The sequence below is a fragment of the Fringilla coelebs genome, assembly GCF_963513975.1.
Source record: "Fringilla coelebs genome assembly, chromosome: 7".
NCBI classification, from domain to species: Eukaryota; Metazoa; Chordata; class Aves; order Passeriformes; family Fringillidae; genus Fringilla; species Fringilla coelebs.
Window position 1 is genome coordinate 13,359,410 of NC_140035.1, and position 17,844 is coordinate 13,377,253.

The following is a 17,844-nucleotide window of genomic DNA, read 5'->3' on the forward strand; positions in this document are numbered from 1 at the left end:
CTTGCTTCTGACAAACTGTGAATTAGGAAACACCTTTGGCCAGAAGCTTATCTGGACCACTGGAGGGGTTCTGGGGCTTAGGAATGTCTGTGTGATCTGTAGTCTCCATTGAAACACACAGTACGGATCATGGAACAGCTGCAAAAGGGAGAAAAAAACTGAGGAATTTAATTTCAGTTAGGGTGTGTTTCCCAAGGGAGAATGTGACTCCAGCTGCCTTATCCTCTCCCAGAAAAGGAAAGGCTGAGGGAATGCAGGGTGCAGTCACCATGTACATGGCAGTGCCCCGTCCTAGAAACTAGAAGCAAGCCATCCTGAGTGTTACAACCTCATGAGGGACAAGACCCCTCCTCTGCCTTGTTCCCCTGCATCACCTGTTTTTCCAAAGCAGGGAGAAGAGGACCATCTTGATGCTCCTTCTGCTTTTCTTCTAAGGCTAATTATAGCCATCCATATTGCTAAACAGGTTGGCTAGATCTGGGCAAAAATCATTTAACAAGGAGGGGTGGCAGAGTCTATGGAGAGGTTGTATCTTAAGGAATAGAATGAAAAGATAGAAACACACAGCACTGCATTTCTTTTCTCTCTACAGTTTCCATCTCTGGGTGGTAAAATCACACATCACACAACTGCAGTGGGTAGGCCTCATTATCTAAGAAGAAGGGTTATGCTAAAAAGCCAGGGTTTTCCTCAAGTGCTGGTCTTCTATTGTCTGCTGCTCTGTGGTTTTCTTCTGTGCAGAACTAATTCTTCACAATGCATTTCCAGAGTGGCCTCCTTTGAGTATATTTTGAAGTGACTAGACATGGATTTTGGGAAGCAGGGGGATTTCAGGGTCAAACATTTTAAGCTTTTCTGCAGGGGAAGTTTCTTCAAAGTTCTTTATATGATTATTCTGGTACACCTTTCAGCTTCTCATGCTAAAATCAAAGCACATCCACTTTGCTATCTTTAGAAACTGAATCACGCTTGGGGGCAGAATTAACAGATTGGCAGCTGAGAACGTTCCCAGAAGTTTGAAATGAGTACAATGAGATCTAGGTGTGTCCATGTGCTGTTGTACTGAAGTAATCTTATTGACCTTTTCCAGGTTGATCAAGTTCTCAAACTCAAACACAACTTTTCTGAGATTGATTTTAAGGCCATTAAGTCACTCACCTTGGGCAAGGTCACAGGTAGGTTCTACTAAATATACTCCTGATTCATGAGATGTTACAGTGCTGGAATTAGTCTGCGTTGTGTGCTGGGTTTTTGATGGAATTGGGGGTTTGTTTGGATGGTTTTTGCTGGAAGAGTTGGCCTGAGCATTCCAGTACTCTATTTATATATCTCATCAATGCAAAACTTTGGCAGCTTTACTTGCTTGCATCGATAGCAATATTAAGTGCTCTGACTGCTCCCTCCAGTGAAGTGATTCATACAGCCTGTGTGGCTGCACAGGGCAGCATCTTAGCCTAATGATACCATTTTGCTGACTGCAGCTTCCTCCTCTCCAGCCATTTCTGTTTCCTAATGATAAGAACAGCACAATGGAGCCTTCACCCTCTCTGCCAGTCTTTTTCCACTTGAATTCTGCAAGGAATATTGCATATAGCACTTAGGCCACATGTTCTGTACATGTTCCTTGATCTTTACTCCTCCACACTAGAATGCCATTACAAGACCAGGAAAACCCTGCCTGAAATTTAGAAAATAGAACTGCTCTTTTTTATTGTCAAGTATGTCATATTCCTTTATATTAGAGTCTTGTTCTTTCCCAGTAAGATTCTAAATGCAACCTTCTTTACAGACATTTCAGTCCTTTGTTCAGCTTGAACTCCATATCAAGCCTGACATCTGAGTCACCATTGCAATTTTATATGTTTCATTATTAGCACACGAGGCCTGTGGGACTGGCAGCTAGACAGGCACTAGGGACATCCCCTGGTGCCTGCTTGTGCAGTGTAACTCTGTAGAGTGACAATAGTGCATTCTGCATCACATTTAATTCGGTAGATTAAGAGCAGGACCTGATTATCCCCTTAGTTATATATAGTTGGGTTTTCTTTTTCAGAATGCAGCTGTTTTCCAAGCCTTTGTGGGCAGGTTTGGGAACCTGACATTTTTCAGCCCAATTCAGAGCTAAGCTAAAATTCCAACTTTGTCAATGTTTAGCTGTAGTGCTAAAAATCTAAAGGAACATTACTCATCCTGACCTCTACCTAGAACTCGAGCTATAGACACCAAATCAATAAAGCAAGGATTTTTTTAGCAGAAAGATGGAAGGTAGCACAAAGACCTCCAAAAATGGAGCCGGCAAGCTGACATGGTGCAGCTCTGCATTATGGAGAGAAACTAGATTTAGTTACAAAAATATGATTAACTTCACAAGTGCAAATTGTTGCAAAGCCAAAAAGCCCAAGTGTATCTCCAAAGGTCAGGCATTCAGTTCCACTGAACAACATAGACTTTTATGCTTCTCTTATTTCTGTCTTGCCCCAAAGTTTATTGGGTTTTTTTTAGTATAGCAGTAGTTCATATTCTGTAATGACACTAAAGCTGTAAATTGGCCATCCAGGTGGTGAAATACTATTGCCATACTGGAAATGACACAATGCATCCCAGCAAGTCACTTTAATTCCAGCCTAATTCTAATTCCAGTTCCTTTTTCATATGTTAAGTGAATTTCCACAGACTGTTTCTTCTATATTAGGATTTCATTTTCCAGGTTTTATCCCGCAGCTGTAGCTATGCCAAGTCCTTGTGCCCTGAGAAAATCACAGACCTTCCTCAGTCTTCTCCCTCCAGGATAAACACTCTCAGCTCTATCAATCCTCTCTTCACAGGAGAGGTGCTCTGGTCCCTAAATCATCTTTGCAGCCCTTCACTGAACTCGCTCCAGTAAGTCCATGCTTTCCTCCCACTGTGAAGCTGTCTTTCTCTGCAAAACTCCTCTCCAAAGTGCAAAGAGGAGAGCTAGACATGGTCATTTTGGGACTGTGGAACTTACACAAGTATCTTAAATCATTATTTATCCTGTTGTATGGATAAAATGTTGACTATAGCTTCTTTTAGTGATGGCTCACCAGGTGAATACGGGTGACTTAAACCAGTATCTGCCAAGTTTTTCCTTCTCATTGCTCATGCCCTCAGCAAAGCATAAACTTCCAGAGGCATGTGATGCTTTGGAGTAGACCTAAACTTCCTGTAGTGTTTATTTTGGATGCTACTGGGGTTACACACCTAAAGGATCATTAGGAAATTTAAGTGTTCACTCAAAGAGAACCATATAAAAAACTCTCTGTTCTACATGCCCTACATATCCATGCTATAATATTCTGAAAATATGTCTCTCTTCTTTCCTGTCACATCCCTGCTCATTTGTCTGCTCTAAAAGCCTGATCCTGGCTGCCTAGTCAGATGATTATACCACCTTCTTTTTTGATTCCACCATTAATTTTCCACTGACTGGGAAATCTCAAAGAGGTCTTCCAGCAGCACATCATGAAAGCTTGAAACTCCATCTCCACCAGATTTTCTTATGATATTCATTTCAGCACAGCTGGAACTTTTGCAAAGTGCACTTTTATTAAATGACCAGTTTTTTACATAATAGTGTTTCCCCTGCTTCTACCCCTCCCCACCCTAGCCCCATTACACTTTCTTTAGGTACTTACACTCTAATATTTTTTTTTCTTCTTTTCAAACGTGCCATGTTTTTTCCAATGGCTGCCTTATTCACAGCTGCAGCTGTGAATTCTGGGGAAAAACCCCTCTGTTTTAGGCAGAGGAGTTACACCTGGAATTCAAAACATAGGGACACTCACTCTGCCACAGACTACTTGAATGACCTTGGGTAAGCCATTTATGTGCAGATATAAAGGTAAGCAGGCATTTTATTCCCACTGGAACCAGTCTGAGCTTTACTATCTCCCTTCTCTATCAGTAAAGCATAGATAATAGAACAGCACTGTATCAGAGGGGTGCTGGGAGGATAAAAGCATTAAAGGCTGTGAGCTCTTCAGATACACAGTAATGGGACCATATAGCTGCCTTGGAAAGATCAATCTAAATATAAGTGTGGCTTTGAAGACAAGGGAGTAAAAGGAAGCATCATTCAAGTAGCCAACAGACGTCTGTTGAATTCAGCCTCACTGTACCCAACAGCAACAGAAAAATATTATTATCTTGTAGTTTGTTGTCATTTTTACTTCACAAATATAGAGTCAGGACACAAAAGGAGCTATCCAAAGCTCATTGGTATCAATGGGAGTTTTTCCCTGGATTTTAGAGAGGACTGGATTCAGGCCCCAAGTGGGTCATACACTTTATGGCAAAGCCTCAGTGAAATTTTAACCAGAGTCCCAGTTCATTTACTTTAAGTGCTCCTTGCAGAGATCATACTGCTGTATTTAACCACATGAACATCCTGACCTAACTGTGAGGCTGGCTCTACTTTGAACAAGGGATTGAACTGCATGACCTTCAGAGGTGTCTTTGAACTTAAATTATTTTGTAATTCTCCGATCTCAGAGACACATTTGCATGTGTTTAGGTGTTGTCTACAAAAAGCTGCTGTCCCAGTGAAAAATATAATTTATTTGTTTGTGGATTTACTTTAATGAATCCTTGAAAACTTTTTACTGTGCCCCAACATGTCTAATTTTTTCACCATTATTGTCTCTGGGGAAAATGATCTCTGATGCAGAGAAGTGAATTTCATTGTTTGTGTATTTGTGTCTGAGCAATTTAATATTGTATTTGTGTAGGAATACCAGAGTAAAAGGGTAGCACTGAAAGGATTCAAGAGGATTTTGAAGAAAAAGGTTGCAAGTGTTTCTTCAGAACCTATTAGTGTTGAGCTAATTTATTTGTGTCTTCAAAGTGATCAATTAGCAGACCTTCCCACACTGGTAGCATAAATGATTGTGTATTCTAGCACAGGAACATGATATTTTTTATCTCTAAAAGCCTGAGCTAAAACACACTCAAGTTTCCACTGAGTCATTCAGCTTTGATATAAAGTGTACATAAAAGAAAGTTTATCTGGAAAGTAATTTTATTAAAATCATTATGTAGGTGCAGTACAATTCTTATGATTTCTACAATAGCTTTTCTTATTAAAAGTTCATGAGGAGAAAATGGAATCTGTACACTGAAGAGATCACAGAGCAGTTCATCCAAGAATCTTATATAGGGGTAGATGATAATGGGATAATTAAATCACAAGGGGTAAATTGTCATTAACTCTGAAATACAAAATTTGCCTTAAAGAAGTACCTCCTTTTAGAGAGTTTCTATTAAAAATGCTTAAGGCCATTTTATCTTCTATATTTTTTTTTTTTTAATGGAAAGACATTCCTGTTTTTAAGCTCACCAGATCACAATTTACAGTTTTAACTATACAACAATGTCTGCAAGAGATATTGGCTGGACTCTTCTGGTGACAGCAAAGTTCATTTCTTTGCTTCAGACTCTTTTTGCCCTAAATACCTATTTCTTAGACCATACTGTGAACAAAGATCTCTTAGGTGAATTTTAGGGTGCCTTTAAAGACATTGATTTTCCTCCTAGTAGCATAGTAAAGCATTAAGGAAAATGGAAATTACTACATAAGATAAAAGACTAAGATGGCAAGCACCTAAATTAAGCAACTTTTGGCTACCCCAGGCAGTCCAAGCAATCCAAGGTCTAAGCTAATGCCACCAAGTCTCTATCAAAAAGAGGCCAGATAGGTCAGATCTATTCCAACTCTTTCCCCAGCAGTATCATTTACCCTAGGACCATAACTCCATGCTTAATATACCTGTTTTCTTGATGACAATGCTGCCTAAATAGGAGTCCAAGGTCATCTGCTTCTACCCAGAAATTTTATTTTTAGACTGATTTCTTGCTGCTTGAGTTGATTTTAGCTGTCTGCTTCTGGGACAAGCATATATTGTACATCAATATATGCTTTTGTACATCATCTCTCCATCTTCTTGCATATTTTCTTCTTTTTATAGATTATGTTTTCAGCCCATGCAGAATCACATAGGACTGGGTGTGTTGTGACAGATTAGGATTCACATGTCAAATATGACATGTTAACAAATTTCACATTGCAACTCCAAGTGCCTCATTTTCAATGATAAGCTGTCTTTGAGAAAACGTAATAAATGAATGCCTTAAATTATCTCTGCAAAGCCTAATGAAACAAAAATCCTTAAATGTTACACTTGGCACAAAATGTTCAATTGCAACAAAACAAATCCAGGCTCATTGAGCTGGTTTGGGCATTCTGTTCATTCCTGGGGAGCCTTGTGAGGAGTGCCTTTACTCTGCTCTCACTGCTCCTTGCTTTTTCAGAAGTGCTTGGGAGGGACACTGATTGTCTGAAGCCTGTGCCCTGTTCATATTCATCCTTTCATTAAGCAAGAGTCAAACTGGTTGACCTCAGCTGTTACCAGGAAAACTTCTGTAGTTTTCACTCCACTGTCTTTGTGGCAGACTCACACCAGGAAATGAGATTATTCCAAAGTTATATTTTTGGGTTCCAGGCTAACCCAAGATGCACTTTCTGCCCTTTCTAACTGGATGATTAATGTCAGCAGTGTTTACTGAGATTGTTGATGGACACAGCAGCACATTTTTCAAGGTACCTGCACAGTGCCTTGTGGTCAGCTCTTCTGAGACACGGGCAGTGTGTGGAGACTACAAGTGTCTTTTACCTCAAGGTCATGGCTTCAACTCTGCTGACAATGTCCAAGAAGTAATCTTGGCAGTCCTGTTCAGTGCTTTGGCAAAATGAGGTTTAGGTTTCTGAGTGACATGAAAACAATGTTAATAAGGAAATAACAAAAATATATTGAGAAATGTTTAGGTTCCTGTTTTACACAATGATACCTTTAGAAAAAAAGTATTTTACCCACTCTCCCTGCACAAAAATAACACTTTTGATTTGTGTTTGATTCCAGTTACCTGTCCTACTTGTTATCATTTACTCTGTCAATTTGCTCTTTCATTACTGAGCAGATTGATGCTTGGTCCTAGAGAATTCTCGTGGAATTCTATTCCTGATGAAAATTAATTTCCCATTACTGAGATACGAAGACTCAAAATTGCTTTATCTAAAATCTTAAAACAAGTGTGTTGTATGTGGCAGAGGTGTATAATTAAACAACAGGGGAACAGGATGTCTGATTTTCTGAATAGGAATAAATCAGCACGTAAGTTATGTTGATACCTATAATATAGATACAATCTATAGCATTTAAAAAATACAACCACATTTTACACTGAATCTTTGTTATCATGGAAAGCCATTGTAAATACATGGAAAACCAGCATAAAGCTTGCTGAGCTGTGACATTGCAGACAGCTTCCAGGGATCAGCTACAGGACCCAACAGGAAGCCAGGCTAACTTATGCACAATTCAGCAGATAAAGCTTAAAAATTACTTCCTAAATGTAGGGGTAAACTTAATTTGTGGAGAATGAGCAGTTAAATTACTAAAAGCTGAAAAAGATTGCCTTCTCATTCTCCATGTAGAAATTAGCCAAAATAACTTATTCTCCAGTGCTGGGAACAGAAATGAAATGCTAAAATGTCAGAAGATCAAACCAAGCCATCAGCAGCAATTCAGTGTGATTTTCCAGACCAGTGAAATGCGTGGAAAGATTCCCAGCACTGCCAGGTCAGACTAAGGCCACTGAAGTTTCTTATGACCTTGGCTGCAGCACAGATCATAGAACTTCACCGAGCTGCTTTTCTCACTGAGCGCTGTGTCATGTAGGGAAAACACCTTTTGGAAAAACATTTTATTGTGATGCAAAACCTCCAAAGGACAGAGTGTCCTTTCATAAGCCTTTCATAGAGCTACCTGTGTCATAATCACAGATTTACATTATCCTCTCAAGAATTCAGAGGGCAGCACAAGTCGTTCATAAGTTGTGCAGCTTTCTTGTTGAGAACAGTGACAGACATTAGGCACACACCCAAAGCTCTATGATAAAGCAAACTGTATCTGTGCATGTGGAATTTTTACCAGAGGACTCTGGGGTTGGTTTTGGTTTGTTCTTTTGATTTCTTTTTTTTTTTCCTTTTCCAAAATTCAAAGTCCTTCAACAACAAATCTCCGAGTTCTCATTCATGCAAAGGTTACTTTGACAAAAGGCTCATGAAATTGGCCCTTGATGCTATTCTTTAAAAGGCCTGCAAAAGTAGTGAATCCTAGACTTTTCACACTACTGTACCATGAGAGAGGAACACTTTATTTCTTTAGGCTTTACTTTTTGCACGTTGGGGTTGAACAGAGCAAGTTAGATTGCCTGGTTATAAAAGATAGCAACCAATTCACCTTTTGTGTCATAGCTAAGAAAACAATAAAGGCTGAGGGTAGGAATGTTTACAAAGGGTTTTATAAATTCAACAAAGATGGCAAATACAGTAAATCAGTCTTTTAGTATATATAAACCTTCTTGCAGGAACTTGGAAGCAATTCTTTGTCTGTTTTATAACATCCCAGCCAAAATCTCATTAAAAATCTGAATGCAGTCAATTCCTACATTCTTTCAAAAGAGCAAATGTGAACTTCTGCAAGATTGCAGGTTTTCCAGTGGCAAAGCCTTACTGTTTCCCTTCCCATCTTGCAGCTCCGAGGCTGTGCCCCTGACAGCTCTGCAAACTGAGCATTTCTCCTGCAAGGCCCCTGGGAGGGCAAGCTGGTTCTGTACCTTGCTTTGCTGAGGAACAGCCACGCTCTTCTGTGTTACACTTCCACAAAGACACTCAAACATAATTAGAAATCTTTCTCAGCTAATTCCCTCTGGGTTCATGGCATAACAGTCACAGATCTTGAGCACAAAAATAATGTGTGATTTGGGCTGGCTTTGTGATTTCTCTCTTTTTTCTTATACAGAAAAAGAAGTTTATATAATCAAAATTGCAATTTCAGCTTTGCAAGAAAGCACTTTTTTTCCCCTAAATCCTGACCACTTGTAGAACCATTGTATTTGAATAATAATGGGAAAATTTGACCTTATTTTAAAATGTAGCATCTTATTCTTTCAAGATTTGAAAACAAACTTAAAAAGCTAGGAACCCTTGTTTCCCAATGCCATTGGAAGTATTCCCAAAACTTTCAATGCTAGAAGGTTGGGATTTTTTCTCCATTACCAGGTATTTTTTAAGACTTTGAATAACTTTTGATACTGTATCTGTGTGCATTTGTAGGTTTTTTTCCGTGTTTGATTGACCTAGATGTAAAGCGCATCATGTTTGAGACCTCTGAACAGCATGAATTTCAATTTCTGGAAAGTAAATAATGTGAGTTTGGAGAAAATAGAAAGTGGCTTCTCTGTCCTTCCCTGGCTTTCCCAGAAAATCTTTGATATTAAAACTTTGATATAAAAACTTTTGGAACTAAATTTTTTACTGTGAGGGTGGAACATTGGAACAGACTGCCCAAAGAAGTTATGGATTCTCATCCCTGGAAGTGTTCAAGGCCAGCTTGGATGGGGCCCTGAGCAGCCAGGTCTAGTAAGAGGTGTGCCTGCCCATGGCAGGGGCTTGGAATGAGATGATCTTTAAGGTCACTTCCAAACCAATCCATTCTATGATTATTTAAAAAAACCCTCACCTTTAATTTACTTTCTCTTTGTGAAATTTAGCTAAACGCATACCAGCAGATAAGTTATTTATGTTATTTTATCAACAGGCTGGAAAATAATGCAGCAATATATGTTTTAATTTTGATTTAGATAAGGTAGAGTTTTACTCTTTATCTTATTAGTGAAATATGGCTAGTAGAGTGAGAGCCTGTCTAATAACTAGGAAGATTCTTAGGAATTCTGGTAGTGAAAAGCAGTAACATGAATAGGTGCTTCAGCAAGGTTGAATAATAAACTCTTGAAGAAGGATAGGAAGCTGGGGTAAAAAGCCATTCAGTGACAGGCCACATAAAGCATTTTGTGACAGAAAACAAAGAGCAGGGTCTTTCATCCAAAGAGTGGAGGAGGCAGAATGCCTTGAAGGTATGGTCCATATACGTGCAACTGATGCTGTTAGCAGATGCAAAAAAAAAAAAAAGAGTATAGCCCTAGAATTCTATGGTATTTAGTGTTGCTATTTTACCTAGTATTATTATTATTGGTGGTGGTTTTGTTGCTATTGTTGTGGTTAGTAGATATGATGTGCTAGATATCGTCCATTAGTAGATAAAATGGATGAGGAAAAAAGTGCAGTGCAGGCTTTTATGTGCAAGACAATTCAAGGTAAGTAGCATAACAGAGAAAGGACTTTGGGAACCTCATGGGTGAGGCTAGGGAGGACTTGTAGGCTGCTGAAGGAGAACCTGAGCAGCTGAAATTGGATAATAGATATAAAAGGGGTGGGTAAGGCAAAAGAGAATTCCTTTTCTTAATGCCTTCATAGAACAGTCAATTGCCAGAGTGTTTTTCTGTTGCACTGCAGACAGTTTGTCCCTGGACCCTGAAGTCTCCAAGGCAAATGCCTATGGTTTCACTGGCTGCCTGTCCTCTGTTCAGTACAACCACATCTCTCCCCTGAAGGCTGCCTTGCGCCATCCCAGCGTCGCTCCCGTGACTGTCCAAGGTTCCCTGACAGAATCCAGCTGTGCATCCATGATGGAAGCTGACGTGAACACAGCAACCACAATATATTCCTCTTCAGGTGTGTCCTGCTGGGAGGGCATTGGGGAGTTTAAAGGATGCTGTAGACTGAGGTTTCATTCCTTTTTGCTGTAATGCAATTGTGACAGTATGACTAGTGGAACTGGGAAGTTCCCTTTTCTCTCAGAATCAAGAGTTTTGAGGATGGGCATCAGGATTAGCCAAGGCCCCTTTAAAAGTCATTGTTCTGAAATAATGTTTTCAGACTAAGTTCCTGGATTGCCTAAAACATGCCTACCTAGAACAAACAAAAAAGTCCCTAAGCTGCAGTGCAGAAGCTTTGAAAGTTTGGTTATGCACCTGATTTGTCATTCCTATCCATTCCAGATAATTCTGGTGCTGCAGATCTCAAAGGAGAACCTAAATGTTACACAGATTCTGTATTCTAGTGGTGATAAAGCAATAGAAGTCATATAAAAAAACAATTCAAATTTGTTCCTGCCCGAACAGAAATGAGCAAAAACTCTTGTACAAACCCCTTGGCATGTGTGACTTGCACTGAATGCTTGTACTTCATTCTCTTAGACTAAAGAGAGGGAGCACTACTTGAGCAGTACCGGCAAGATGATCCCCATCGTTTGTGTATCTTTTGCAATCCTGAAGCTGTCCTCTGGGAATCTGAAGTGTTTTGCATATGTGAATTTGTATGCAGAGAAGGAAACTGAGAGCAGCTGGAAGTGTTGTCACCATGAACAGGGACTATCAAGTCGCTGCTTTAGTCACAGTGGATGTGGCAGAATTCTTAATGACCAGAAAAGGATACAAATAAAAGGCTGGTTTTTGCCCCTTGACCTGTAAAGCTACTTTGTCCTTTTTGATAACTAATAAAACTCTGGTTTAGATCATAATACAATTCCTTTCACATTTGTACTTACATTAAATCCCCATTTCCTGCAGTTTCTGACAAAGATGTTCAGCAGAAAACAAATGATGCTATTAGCATTCTGCATAGGAAAAAGGCTGCTGATTACTCTGGAGAGTGGCTGCCGGTGTGCATGTGCTCCTCCCCAGCCCCCCACTTCCTCTCCCTGCCTCCAGTTGTCTGAGGTGTCTGCTCTGATGCACAGACAAATGTGTCTTGTGAGTCCTGAATGGGCAATGATACTGAAAATATGAACTCTTTGCCCTGTGATCTGTCACCTCAATGATACAATTTTTCTAAGGAGTTTAGAAAGCACTGAAACCTGAGGCTCAGAACTTCAGGGCAGAACACAGAGCAGAGTGTAGCATTTGAACTTAAATATTTGAAGCATACAATCAGTTGCACTCTGTTGTTAAGGTTAAGCACTGTTGCATCAGAAATGCAGAATTATTATAAAACAGAGTGTCTTGGCACTCTGTGCTCTAAAATATGATTTCCTCTCAATGTGATGAATTATCTGACATTCCAGTCTCACTATTCACACTGGATTTGATTAAAGCCTGAATAAGATCTTTAGAACAAGTGAGCTCTGAAGACTTCATATCTTTATATGCTAAAGTAAAAGCAATGGGTGGTTGATTCTTGTTTAAAAAAAATTCCAATTTGTAGCAAATTATAATTTCTATAGATGTACTTGAGCATTACATTTTTACATGCAAAGGACACATTTTAAGAAATAAAAAGAAAACAGAGTCAAGGATTAACTTTCAAATTTAGTGCTCATATCTCAATTCATCACTTCCAATTTCTCATTATTGAATGTCTGAGAAGAAAAATAGAACTTCAAAGGAGGCTGTACATGTCTATGTCGATATTCTAATGGGCAGATACAACAAAAAAGCCCACTAGGAAAACTCTTAAAGTGTGTGAAAAAAGCCTTCTATATTTGTAACTTCAAAACAATTGAAACTGTTTCCTTCAGAAAGGAATACTTACATTCAAAAAAGTTTCCTTGCAGACAGATATGGAATAAAATCCATTCACAGTTATCTGAACACATTTCTTCTGATGAGGAAGCACAAAATGAGAGGTGGCTTACAGTGGTTTTTGATCTGTAACAAAGATCTGCACATCACCTTCTTCCTCACTGAGGCACGTGTAAAGATCTTGTTATTTTGAACTCTATATTGATGGTATAGAGATAATAGACTTTTCCTGTGGTATTTTTTCTTTATATTAAAGTGCTATAAAAATTACAGAGGAGATTCAACTGTGTGAATGGTGGAGTCTAGAGCTGCCTGTCCTCTGAGAGCAGCTCTTCAAGCGTTTTAAGTAAAAAAATGCCAGATACTTCCATAAGTCTGGAACTACACAGGAAAGATTTCCTTCTGAAAGGCACCTTAAACAGTGAAGTTCTGTCTCACTGTGCTGATTGTGATGAACCTGGTATTTCCAAACAAGCTCTGACTGGCTAGGGATATGACAGGACATCCTTGGCTGTAGCAACTATGAGATGGTGAAGTCGAGGATCCTGAGAGGAAGGAAAAAGGCAGAAATGCATGACTGCAACCTTTGACCTTCTCATGGACCTGCTTGGAAGAATCCCTCAGGATGCAGACTTGGTAAGAAGAGTGGTGTGAGGCCCAGAGAGGTTGTAAAATCTCCATCCTTGGATATATTCAAAACCCAAATGGATACAGCTCTGAAAATCTGGCTCTCATAGACTTGGATCTGAGTAGAGGTTTAGACTAGATAATTTCCAGGGAGCCTTGTGACCTCAGCAGGGCTTCCAACCTCAGTGACTCAACCAGTTTTATCTAAAAGGAGGAGGATGTCCTGTAAGGTCTTAGGTGAGACCCAGGATTGCTATTCCTTGGCTTCAGAGTGTATTGTGTTCCCGGCAGAGATGACTCTGCTGTTACAGGCCATCTGCTGCATTGTCAAAAGCCATCCTCTCCTTGTGTCCTGATGTTATTTCTCAGGCAAAATATAATTCTTGGGGCTTGTGGCTGTTGGCCTCCATTCTGAAACTGCTCTTCAACATTTGTTCTGGTTTGTTCTCAGTGCTGAAATTCCGGTAACCAAAAATAGTGGAGTGCTGATTGCGTTAGGTGTCAGTCTTAAATGATCTTTTAGGCACAAATAACATCTTATATAATTTAAAATAAAAAAATTAATTTCATAGTTTTTCATACATAGTTGATAATTTTTCATTATTTTTTTGACTAATGCCATGCACTGGCACCAGTTGTTATTTTTTCTCTAGTATAGGAGAGCTGTTGTAGAGCAGATGTAAATTTTTAATTGTCACTGAATTCACTGGCTTCAGCTGAGGGATGGAGTAAAAAATATCTCACCAAACTTCCATTATCCAGAAAGTTAACTCATCTTCAGTCTGAAAAAATGAATGCTCTCCTCTTCTAGTTTGTGAAGTAAGTGACTCACACAGTCAATATCTGACAGCCATCTTAGGGTATAAAATAATTGTAGGTTGTTCTCCTCTTTGACTAAATTAAAAAAAAAATTACCTAAATTACTAGTTTTGATTTATATAACTCATGTATACTGAAAAATAAAATGAGATTGATCTATTGATGATGTACAAAGTTATTACCAACTAAGATCTAATTTTGAATTTGGCCCTGCTTGAGCTTATGATCAGAGGCCTGAGATTAGGTTAAATAACCCCCGATTTCCTTCCCAGTCCAACCTTTTCTATGATGCATTCTATATTTGTGTGTAAAAGTATATTTTTATTCCCATTCCAGTCCTACAAATGTAGTAGATGAGATGTCCCAGGCAGACTACTTCTCTGTATGGGATTGAATTCAAGTTGTATATCTCATCTACAAGACAGGTCAGATCTAAATCTGCCTAGCATCCCTTTCTTTTGGCTCCTTTCTGGTATCATTTCTTAGGTAACAATAAAAAAGAGAATAATACATCACTGACTGAGGAAAGCTCCCAATAGGCTGTTTAGTTAAAATGTCTCTCTGATTCTTCTGATGAACTGAAACAACACTTTCAGCTGTTAGTGTGAAACTTTCTGTTTCCTTTTACATATACCCTTAATAGAATTTGCTCCTGAAGGTGTAGAAGAAAATTGTTCTGCAAACTCACTTTATTTTTCAGACCCTTCTGGTTCAGTTCTCCAATCCCCCAAATTACATCTTCTGAAAATAGAATTCATGAAAATAAGAGGACACTTCTGTCTTAAGCCACAGGGAAAATGAACAGTTGATACAGAAAATAAGTTCTCTTTTGTTTAACCAACTGCAGATCCTTTTGGGAAGACAGATGAAAGAGAACCTCTCACCAATGCAGTCAGAAGTGATTCAGCTGTGATTGGAGGTAACTTCATTTTTTAAGACTATAGTCAAAACATAATTCTGTCAAGGCAAAAATCTAGGAGACTTTAAATCTGGGCGCCATGAAATCTAGTCCAAGGGTTTTTTTGTAATCTGAAGCAGGTCTAGTATCTGCTCTGTTTATTAGCATATCTGGGTGAAGCTACCTAGGTAGGCAACTGCCTTATGGATTATTGTGGTCACACATGGATCATCAGGAACCTGAATCTCCTAAAATATAATTGGACCCTGTGTGCCTGCCTGCTTGAGCAGGGGGTCTGGACAAGGTGATCTCCAGAGGTTCCAGGTGTGAGTCTGTGTTCTAAGACCCAGCAAAGTAGCCATTGTTTTACACACCACCCTGGTGAATACTTGGCAGAGTATTTCCTGAGCTCTGTCTTTGTAATCTGGTGGTGTAGTGAAACTCACCAGGTAATATGGAAGTATTTATATACTGGGGAACATTGTCTTCATAATTTCATGTGTGGTTTTGATTTTCCTGTAATGGCCTAGAAGACAATTTATCTCCGTTTATTTTATATGATGCCCTGTATCATTTTATATGCTGCCTTTGATAATATCTAGAAGCTATAAACCAAAGTGTGCAAGGCTTGTGCACAGTTCCCAGAGATAACACAGAGGAAAATATGACAGAGAAGGAATTTATATGAGCAGATCTTCTGTTTTAAAAGCAAACACACTGAACTAACTTTATTTCTAGTGAAAGCATAATTTTAAAGAAATTAGGTCAATTATATCAATACATGCTCTATTTATAGGGTTCTTAAGGTGACAAAATAGAAATAAAAACTACCACAGAAGCTTTGATAGAGGCATATGGTTGTGTATGGACTGAGATAAACTGATCTATCTACCAACTAGCTGCTGTGCATTGGTAAACACATTTTTTGAGGTAACTGAGCCTTTTGTTTTGGTTTTAACTCTCTTTATCCTTCATTTTTTATCCCTTTACAGGTGTAATAGCAGTTGTGATATTCATCATCTTTTGCATCATTGCCATCATGAGCAGATTCCTCTATCAACACAAACAAGCACATCGAAATAGCCAGAAAAAGGAGAAGGAATACCCAGAAAACCTTGAGAGCTCCTTTAAAGCTGACATTGACTTGCAAAACACAGTGAGCGAGTGCAAACGGGAATATTTTATCTGATGGACAATGCAATTTCTTCTTACTCTTCCTCCCCTAATCTCCCTTTCTTTATTCCTTTCTCCCTTCCTTTTTTCTTTTTGATTTTTTTTTCTTTTTAACACTCATTTTTTGCTAGCTTCTTTTTCATTTGGGGAAGACTGCCCTGCACAGGAAACACTGAGAACAATCACAGTGCCTCATTCTCTGCACAAGAACCTGGCAATCACAGTTTACTTCTGCAGCTCAAGAGACCTGTTATCCCATCCTACACAAAATCAGATCCACATGCACACCTGGTTTCTGCTGTCAGTTCTTGGATGTTTCAAAGTTCCTACAATTATTTGTTGTTATTTTTTCTCTGGAGCCATTTAAGTCATTGCTTTTACACTAGAGCTGGACTATGTAAAGTACAGGTAAAGTAGTTGAACACATAGCTCTGCAGACACTGGGACAGGATAGAGGGAAAGAATGAGATCAGAACAGCTGATTTATTTCACGGGCTCATTTACAACAATCATAAAGAACCAGCCAACTTCTCAAATTTTATTAATTGATATATTGTCTATTGATTTAAACGGTGTTTAATTTGTACCAGTTGAAAAGCTGGTATGACATAAAAGAAAATAAAACTGTCCTCATTAAGCTCCTTCCCCCAACCTCCTGTCCTTTTACTGTAACTTTTAGGCTTCTCAGTATTTTTCCAACAATATATGTATCAACAATAAATATCATTCCCATGCACCTCTTTCACCTCCATCTCATAAGGCTGGCTACGTAGACCCAGCATACACTAGTATAACCCTAGCTGAAGCATGGAAAATAGTAGCTTGAATCTCCAAGGGGTTTAGGAAGCTGCTAGGACTTAGGTGCTCTATATTTGTCTGAAATTTTAGAAATGCAGCATATGCCTGTTCATGCCACATGGAGGATTATCACACACTGAGGTTAAACGCTGTTGCCCCTGTGGAAAAGAAAAAGAACATAGATGAGAAAAAAAACCAAAATAGTTTAATCTTAAACATGACTCACACCTTCTGCCAGCTCTTCTAAAAAAAGAAAAAAGAAAAAGAATTCCTACTACTCAAAAAACCTCCCAAAACTGCATGAAAGATTGATTGGTATTTCCTGTTTGTAGAAATTGGAATAATTTCTCCAAAACTAAATAGAGAGAGGTCTGAGGTCATGTTTAAAAATATGAATATTTGATAAACCTTCTTTACAAGGAAGAACATTAGGGAAAAAAAGAGATCCCAAATACTCTAGTTCAAATTAATCTTTGCCTTATTTTTTTAAAGTCTTTTGTCCTTTCCTGATTGGGAACGCTACTGAAGAATCAAGTTCTACCCATTTTACTTGTGCTGCATGGTTACAGTGTGAGGATGAAAAACCTCCTTTTCAATCACAAACATCCTAAGGGTGAGAAATGAAGGAGTCCCAGCCAGTGAGGTTTTGAGCACCCTGTTGTGTCCGTGTGTCATGTGCCTTTGCAGGGCTTCTAAAGAGGATGTAAAATTTGCTGGTGGTAGAATTAAGCCTAAAGGTAAGGGGAAGAAAAATCTTATTCATTGCAATACTCTTGATTTAATTAGAGCTTCAATTGATTGTGCAGCTAAACCTCCTTCTTTGCCCTACACCCTGTGAGTCACCCTGAGGTTTCCACACGGTGGTCCTTTTTACATAGATTTAAAATTAAGGCATCTCAGTGCGAGGTAGTAGCCCACAGTAAACTAGACACGAGCTTACACTTGCAGACAGTGCTGTTTTTCTAGGCAGTCCATTGGAAAGGTACATAGGTGTTTATTTGAGCTTTTTGTTTGAGTTTTTTTATGAGAGG

At 38.9% G+C, this 17,844-nt stretch overlaps 1 protein-coding gene across 1 annotated transcript in view; it reads left to right on the top strand.

Moving 5' to 3' along the window:
* Positions 1 to 16,121, top strand: part of CNTNAP5 (contactin associated protein family member 5) — a gene marked incomplete at its 5' end in the record, with an annotated part of 260,854 nt that extends 244,733 nt beyond the window's left edge. Inside the window, 4 exons of the mRNA XM_084209565.1 lie at positions 1,091 to 1,175; positions 10,433 to 10,651; positions 14,792 to 14,863; positions 15,835 to 16,121. Coding sequence (XP_084065691.1) covers positions 1,091 to 1,175; positions 10,433 to 10,651; positions 14,792 to 14,863; positions 15,835 to 16,031 — 573 coding nt within the window. The 3' untranslated portion in view covers positions 16,032 to 16,121. The remainder of the gene's footprint in view (positions 1 to 1,090; positions 1,176 to 10,432; positions 10,652 to 14,791; positions 14,864 to 15,834) is intronic.
* Between the last annotated feature and the right edge of the window lie 1,723 nt (positions 16,122 to 17,844).